The sequence below is a fragment of the Theobroma cacao genome, chromosome 9 (assembly GCF_000208745.1).
Source record: "Theobroma cacao cultivar B97-61/B2 chromosome 9, Criollo_cocoa_genome_V2, whole genome shotgun sequence".
In the NCBI taxonomy this organism is placed as follows: Eukaryota; Viridiplantae; Streptophyta; class Magnoliopsida; order Malvales; family Malvaceae; genus Theobroma; species Theobroma cacao.
The window spans coordinates 3,813,103-3,821,137 of record NC_030858.1 but is presented as its reverse complement, the minus strand read 5'-3'; the positions used below and the strand labels follow the sequence as shown (position 1 = coordinate 3,821,137).

The 8,035-nt window shown below is 38.4% G+C and overlaps 2 protein-coding genes across 2 annotated transcripts; one reads left to right on the top strand and one right to left on the bottom strand.

The window, feature by feature from the left end:
• LOC18588246 (oligouridylate-binding protein 1) lies at positions 1,812–6,288 on the top strand. Its single transcript, XM_007012528.2, has 12 exons — positions 1,812–2,215; positions 2,836–2,897; positions 3,123–3,225; positions 3,363–3,439; positions 3,516–3,577; positions 3,666–3,753; positions 3,902–3,977; positions 4,075–4,105; positions 4,198–4,317; positions 4,678–4,763; positions 5,288–5,461; positions 5,737–6,288. Exons 1-12 carry the CDS (start codon positions 2,135–2,137, stop codon positions 6,025–6,027), a joined length of 1,251 nt encoding a protein of 416 aa, XP_007012590.2. The 5' UTR covers positions 1,812–2,134; the 3' UTR covers positions 6,028–6,288.
• On the bottom strand, positions 6,610–8,035 carry LOC18588245. Its single transcript, XM_018127355.1, has 2 exons — positions 7,271–8,035; positions 6,610–7,044 (listed from the first exon to the last, which is right to left on the bottom strand). Exons 1-2 carry the CDS (start codon positions 7,837–7,839, stop codon positions 6,885–6,887), a joined length of 729 nt encoding a protein of 242 aa, XP_017982844.1. The 5' UTR covers positions 7,840–8,035; the 3' UTR covers positions 6,610–6,884.

The window sequence follows — 8,035 nt, the reverse complement described above, 5'->3', positions numbered from 1 at the left end:
AAGTGAACAAACGTGGACCAATTCTGAGTCAGAAGATGGGAGTCAGAGCAATACAAGCGCACCCAATAATCAACCTTCAGCTTATGGCAGTTCAGGATTTGGAGCAGAAGCAGGAGGACGATATGGTACAAGTGCTTATCAAGATCAAGCTCCATCTTACAACAGGGCAGCGGGATCAGCAAATTGGAGTGGCACGTGGCCCACAAATAACCCGCCTCCTTTCTATTATACTTTTGAAGGAGCATGGGTGAATAGTTTCAAACCTGACCAACCTTTTAATACAGGAGAAACAGGTTTCAGTGGTGGAACTACTGCTACAGGTTATCAAGGTCCATCGCCTTATAATACCCCTATAGCATCATGGGCAGAACGGCAGATGTACGAAAGACCAAACCAGTATAGTCAAAGTCCACCCAATTTTGGAGCAGCGGGTTGGAGCGGTGCGAGTGCCTCATCAACTCAAGTCCAACCACCTACAAATCTAGAAGCTTTAACCACACGCTTCTGCCCTTTCTGCAGAACTCAACTTACTTTGACCCCTGCTGGAACGAGGTTGGCAATCTTGTGTACACATTGCAATTGGTCGTTTCCTCTTTAACGCTAACATAAGATTTACTGTTAGTTACCCAGGGGTCTTTTTAGGTATATATACTCAGTAAAAAGGTATTAATAATATAAATAGTCATGATTGATTCCTAATCAAACGGACTATATATACCAGAATGAAACCTTTCTTTGGAGTAAAGCAATATATATGTGATTGTGTACAAAGCTGTATGGCTAAATTTTCGAATGCTTCAATTATAGTATTGTACCATACTCTTATCTTCCATGGTGATCTAGTTTCAGTATTTATTGCACTGGTGCCACGTTTAGACGGAAGACTATAACTTGCTTGTATTACTATCGTTGAAATGTCGCAATGCTACTAAACTACTAGACTATGACTAATTTCCGCTAAGACTGGGGTTTTTAGAGAAAAAAAAAACAATAAAAGAATGAACCTGCAAGGCTTGCATCCGAAGCCATCTCACATTTTCAAAGCGAAAGAAGTAAGACCCATTTAAGGCCTGTTTGGAAGGGCAGTTCAGTGCGGTCCGATGGGAGCTCCTCTCACTGCCTGGTACCCTCCTAAACGACATTGAACTCACTGCATGGCATTGGCACCAATAATCTAAAGTAACCGAACCATGTCCATGACCGATAGGCCCAATACAGATTTGGTTGAAACCGACATGTAGTTGGATTCACCTTCACAATAGAGCCCAAATTCTTTTCTTCAGATATGCACGAGGTAAAGCCATGTACTTCGTCATTCGTCACCTGTACTTGATGGCATGACTCATGAAGATCAAGCGGCCCAAAACTCAAAAGGAATTTAGTGATCCATGCAAAGAGTTTGGAGAGAATCAAGTGAGGCGATCACTTGGAAACTACATACTTTTGAATAAATTAAATGTAAATAAAATATAATGAAGATCGCTACTTGAACATACAATAAATGTTCCCCGCTTTCCTTTCCCGAAACCTTGTCTAAAGCAGTAATCCTGATCCTAATCCTAATTAGCTTGCTTAGCCTATTGATTAGGCAGACCCCTGTGGTCCCCACACCCAACTGAAAACATTTGGGTCAAAGTCTCTGGCCATTCAAGCAATCTGCATCATATAATTGGCCATTGGGAAACTCCCATTCTGTCTTTCATACTCCAGATACCACCCGATCAAATCTCGGTCCCGATATTTCCATATCACACGAAAAATGAAAAATCAAAGACATCTTCTAACCTTTTTCTAAAAAAAAAAACAAATAAATTATAAAATCAAGGGAGGTCCAGCTCTTTGTTCAGTCTCCTCTCTTCCATCTTTTCATTTCGACTTTCAACTCAGAATTCGCCCTCTCGCTCGAGGGGTTTCTTTTTTCCTTTTTTTTCCTTTCTTTTTTTCCTTTTTTTTCCCTTTCTTTTTTGTTTTCATTTCTTTCCTTCTTCCTTTTTTAGTTCCTTTTAATTTTTATTTTTTGCCCCCTTTCTCTTTCTCTTTCTCTTCATCTTCTTCTTCCATTTTTTCAATCTCTTCAGAAACCCTAAACCTAGAGCCTTTCACGAATCCCCGAGTTTTCTCTAATTGAAAGAAGATGCAGCAGCAAAGGCTCAAGCAACAGGCTATGATGCAGCAGTCACTGTATCACCATCCGGGTCTCTTGACTGGTCATCAGGTTCTTTTTCGTCTCTGAATTTCTCTTTCTATTTTTAGCTTAGATTTGGAGGTTTTAATTTCCATTATGAAGTTGGTTTCGCTCTTAACCGAATTGGGTATGTTAAATTAATTTCGTTTGATGTGTCAATTTGCTTGCTAATATTTATTATTATGTGATATTTTTGGGCTTTTCGTCGTAGGATTATTATATTTCCTAAAACGAAATATTTTTTTCCTACGAAAAATTTCTGTTTTCTGTTGAAATTAACGAGGCAAAATAAAATAATTTTGCTTCATATGCTTAGCCGTGGTAGAAGAAAGGGGGGTTTTTTTTGGATTATTTTCTTTTTTTTGGGGGGGGGGGCGCATGTGGAAGATATTGTTATCATTTCGCGTATCAAATAGCTCATTAGCTTTGTCTTCTTAAGTGGGTTAATCATGATGAAAACAATTAGGATCTTAATTATATAAATACTTGCGAAGTTTTTGTTTGGTTTTGTATTTGATGCTGTAAGCTTTAGGTGTCTCTTTTAGACTTTTGTTTCTAATGGTTGTCTTATTTGCCGATGTGAGGAGTGCCCATGTCAAACTTAGGAAAATTTTCTCTTTCTTTTTTACTTTTTTTTTTTGTTTTTGCAGATAGAGCCCATTTTGAGTGGAAATCTGCCTCCTGGCTTTGATTCAACTACTTGCCGCAGTGTGTGAGTGTTGCATAGACATTTATTTCCCTTTTTTCTATTTTTCACCTTTGGGTTTTTTTTTTTTAATCTATTGTTTTATGTTTATAATATTATTTGGCAAGCTCTCTCATTGTATATGCAGTAAAGAATTATGCGTCTTAGTCTTAACTTAGTTATTTGTTAGGGATTGTAGATTTTTTTGTTTATGTAGTGCTGTTTTGTCATTTACCTTATCTTAAATTGCAGGTATGTGGGAAATATTCACCCCCAGGTCACAGAGCCCCTTCTGCAAGAAGTTTTCTTGAGTACTGGTCCTATTGAAGGGTGCAAACTTATTAAAAAAGATAAGGTCATTTTTCGATGCAATCATTTTGCCAGTTTACTCTTGATATTCCTGGTCTTCAGTTTGTTATTGGCTTTCTGGGGTTTTTGATTTGTGCATATATTGCTGCTAATTGAATGGGGCCACATTTGCTTTTAATGCAGTCATCCTATGGTTTTGTGGACTATTTCGATCGCAGATCAGCTGCCCTTGCTATTGTGACCCTTAATGGAAGGCATCTGTAAGTAACAATATAAACTCTTGTGGTTTTGGCCTTTTTCTCTGTCCTATATTTTAATTCATGGTCTTCTTCACAGATTTGGGCAACCTATTAAAGTTAATTGGGCATATGCTAGTAGTCAGAGGGAGGATACATCAGGTTTATACATGTGCACTGATGAATACTCAATTGTGTTATTTTTGTGTATTGCATCAACAACTTATGCTTTTTCTACTTTGGCATTCAGGTCATCATAACATTTTTGTTGGTGATCTCAGCCCTGAAGTTACAGATGCTACATTGTTTGCATGCTTTTCTGTGTACTCCAGTTGTTCGTGAGTACTGTTTCTCCTGATTTTGCCTACAAGAACCTTTTTTCAATCTTGAACTTTTGGATATGTGGTTATAGTGGGACTGTGGGGTAGTCAACCTTGAACTAGTTGATTGAATGGCAAATATGACCTTTTTCTTCTGTGGTTGCAGGGATGCAAGGGTTATGTGGGATCAGAAAACTGGGCGTTCAAGAGGTTTTGGTTTTGTTTCTTTTAGGAATCAGCAGGTACTTCGGTTGCTTTAGTTATCTTTCTGTTTCTGCTATCTCCCTCAGTATATGATTTGTTCGTGCCATGGTTATTCCTTTGTTTTTACCTTTCCAGGATGCCCAAAGTGCTATAAATGACTTGAATGGTATGTGAATACTTGCTTTATTAGATATAGTTGCTGTTATTATATTCTGATAAATATTGAAATTTCCATCATTTTGTTTGGGCTTATCATAGGGAAGTGGCTTGGAAGTAGACAGATCCGATGTAACTGGGCTGCAAAAGGTGCTACTTCCAATGAGGACAAACCAAGTTCAGATGCTAAAAGCATTGTAGAGCTGACTAATGGTCCATCTGGTGAGATCATCTTTGATATAGTGCCAGTTATTTTAAGTCTCCCTTAGCTTCTTTTTTTTCTCTGGATTTGAATGCAGTACGTCTATAACGAACTGTCTTGTCATGTTAAAATTTGAAACATCCAACTTGGTCTCAGCCTTTTGGGTTTATAGCCTTTCTTGGAGTCATGACTGCTAATATGGTATATTATCTGTAACTTTGCAGGAGACTAATATATAAACTATGGCATGCTTCCTCTGCCATTATTAAATTTTCTTGTTTTTGAGTCTTTTAAGTCTACGTGCATTACATTACTTTGGGTAACGCATTTTCCTTTCCATTCTGGTGGAGTTCTCAATCATATTATTATCCTTCTTGCAGAAGAAGGCCAAGAGAAGCCTAATGATGATGCTCCAGAGAACAATCCTCAGTATACCACTGTTTATGTGGGCAATCTTGCTCCAGAGGCAAGTATTAGTGTTTTCCCATCTCAAGCTTGTTTGTTCTTCCCTTAATCCAAACTTTTAGGCGAGTATGATACCTGAGGTTGATGCTACCAGCCATATTGCTCAATTAAAATATATGGGCCATGGCCAAGTTACCCCTGCCTAATTTATAGTTTGATGAAAACAAACTTTTACAGTGTACTGGTTCTCTGCAGCCATTTAACATGTCATACTGGCAGTTTCTCCACTCAATTTGTAAGCATGTGACGTTTTTAGGGTTTGCCATGGAAGTTAACATCTTTAGGATTAAATGGACAATAGTTAATAGCACCCGAGCATTTGTCTCATTAGTTGGTGCATAATCCCTCTGCTTAAAGAGCAGGGTTCGAATCCCCCTTCCCCCAATTAAAAAAAAAAAATTGGACAATAGTTAATAAAATTTTTTAGTGACAAAACCAAATTTCCCTTGCACATCAGTTTTTTGCTGTCTCATAGATGGAAATTTTTTTTGGGTGGTGGTTCTCATAGGATAAAAAAGTTTGCAGGTTACATCAGTAGATCTCCACAGGCATTTCCATGTCCTTGGAGCGGGCACTATTGAAGATGTTCGTCTGCAACGAGATAAAGGATTTGGTTTTGTGAGATACAGTTCACATGCTGAAGCAGCTCTAGCTATACAGGTGGGAAATGCTCGAATTCTATGTGGTAAACCAATTAAGGTATTTTCTCTTTGCCAAACACCATCTCAGATTGCAGTTATTAGTTATTATAGGAATGCTATGGATTCAGTTAGTTATCATACCTTAATTGATAAATTTGATGTCAACAATGAAACTCATCTAATTTTTTGACTAACCAAACCCACCATTCGTCCTGGCATGTAACTATCAGCCTGGATGTACTTCTAGATTTGGTGCATGGCACTGTTGTTGTAATGGCCAGTGCAAATTTTATGTTAAGGTGGCATGATCGTTCAAATTGTTTGCCGCTGCAGTGCTCATGGGGTAGCAAACCTACTCCACCAGGAACAAGCTCTGTGCCTCTTCCTCCACCAGCTGCTGCACATATGCCTGGTTTTTCAGCTGCTGACCTTGCTGCCTATGAACGGCAGATGGCATTGAGTAAATATGGTGGTGCACAGGCTATGGGTATGATGCATCCACAGAGTCAGCATGTCCTTAAGCAAGCAGCCTTGGGAATGGGGTCTGCAGGAGCTAGTCAGGCAATATATGATGGTGGATTCCAAAATGTGGCAACAACCCAGCAGCTTATGTACTACCAGTAATGTTGGGATCCAGCTCCTATTATAATAGCTTCACAGGGAGGAATAAGTATTTGGAGAACTGTAGGATGATGCTACTTTTTTCGTGTTCGAATTTGTGTTCTTTTCTGTTTTTTTTTTTCTTTCCTTTGCTAGATTGCTGTATTTCTCTGTTCTATACATTCAACGTGTGTGGATGGTTGTTCCCTATTTGAGATAATACTTAATTATCCGCTCAAACTTTACCAAATATACTGTTCATCCTTGAATTAAATTAAGATTACCTATCCCAAAATTTGTACAATCATCACCCTTTTTTATTCTTTTTCATGCGTATGAAACCATCACCAGTCTAGTTAGAAGAAAGACCATTGTTACATTCTTAATCAAATTGAATAGCAAATTAAGAGTCAAGGAATAAGAGACAGGTCAGTTACTCAAACAGCCGGTGACCATATCCATTTGTTTGCGAACTGAATTAAGGTTTTTGGGATCATTAAGGTGAGATAGCTTCATCTTTTTAATCATGAGCATAAAAAATAAAGGCCCCAAACTTTGTTTATCATTTTCTCTCAAACACAAAGTAAAAAGAATGGAAAAAGCATGAAAATTGAAAACTACAAAAAGGGGAAGTTCATTTCTTATCCAACTTCATATTTTTCATTACAGCATAAGCTCTATCCTCCAATCCGACCAAAATTTCCTCGTTTTCTTTGTTCTGGTTTTCTTCTTGTTTCTGAATTGACATCAGGAAATTAAAAGTTATTATTAATCCTCATAATCCTATGGTATTTTTCCTATATATATATATATATATGCAGGGGTGCCTGACCACGCAAGATCAGCAGTGTCTTTGCTGCCAAAATCATAAGCTGCCCAAGCTAAATTGCAAGAATCCCGGTTGAGAAGATTTGCCCCGTGTTATAGGGCGAGCTTGGAACTTTTGCAGATCTTGAAGCTTCTGATCTGCATTGTTCTTTCCTCTCATCCATCATTATTTGCGTTGACCTGCACTCTGTACTGCAAAAGGCCTTTTCACCTCTGAAAATAACATCAAAACCAGGAATAATCAGCCTCTCTCTTAACAAAAAACATAACGAACCAACAAAGGATTCTGCAAAAAAGCGTATGATTTGTTTTCTATTTATTTTTTCAGGATGACCAACAACCGTCCAAATTGAACAAGGAATCTTAATTAGTTAAAAGCTATAGCTTGATAAAGAGAAAGTTATTAAGCAAAAAGATGAACTAGGCAAAGGTTGTTTACCTATACATGTATATGTCTTTGCCATGCAGCTTTTTCCTGCACAGGTGACAAGTGCTGAGAAAATCTGAAGTTGGGTAAGTCGGAACAACATCACCTTCCACAAATCTTGCTGCTGGGGTTGTTTCCTTCACAGCACCAAAGCCGTTTCTGTCATGTCCACTACTACTTCTCCTTCGTTCACCTCCATCATAATACACCTTGGTAGATGACTTGCCAGGTCCATGGCTTGTGACGTAAGTATAATTCTCCAAACTTTCCATCTCTAAATCCTCATATCTTCCTCTCAATCCATCCCAATTTCTGCCAGAACTGACAACAATTGCTTTTGATCTATTCAAATTTGAGCTACAAATAGCATGCCTGCAGGAATCACTAGACTTCTCCAGGGCAGCAACGATCCCTAGTCCAACCCCACCAACATCAAATCTCTTCAAACCTCTAGGTGATGGACTTTTCAAATCTAATGGACCTCTGGGGCTTGTAGCAAGGTCCAAAAACCCAGGCTTGCTGCCAGAAACCAACAATTCAGACAATTTTCCGATCATTGGACGAGGTCTCTTCCCTAACATGACTAGGGAAAGAGAAGAAAAGAAAAAAGGGGAAATCAATCTGTGTTACGAGTTGGAGAATTGGAGAGATATTGGGAGTTGCTCGGTGTTATAAACCTCCTCCACCAAAGCCAGGTTAAGAGCTACAAATTTATGATGGAGTGGGTAAGACTTAGCCCATGGTTTGGTTTTGGAATTATATGGGTGATGAATATGA

Coding starts and splice junctions, on each gene's coding strand:
- LOC18588245 (XM_018127355.1), bottom strand. CDS start 7,839: ATGTTAGGGAAGAGACCTCGTCCAATGATCGGAAAATTGTCTGAATTG. Junction 7,045..7,270: donor AAAGACATATACATGTATAG/GTAAACAACCTT, acceptor TGTTATTTTCAG/AGGTGAAAAGGCCTTTTGCA.
- LOC18588246 (XM_007012528.2), top strand. CDS start 2,135: ATGCAGCAGCAAAGGCTCAAGCAACAGGCTATGATGCAGCAGTCACTG. Junction 3,226..3,362: donor AACTTATTAAAAAAGATAAG/GTCATTTTTCGA, acceptor CTTTTAATGCAG/TCATCCTATGGTTTTGTGGA. Junction 3,754..3,901: donor TCTGTGTACTCCAGTTGTTC/GTGAGTACTGTT, acceptor CTGTGGTTGCAG/GGATGCAAGGGTTATGTGGG.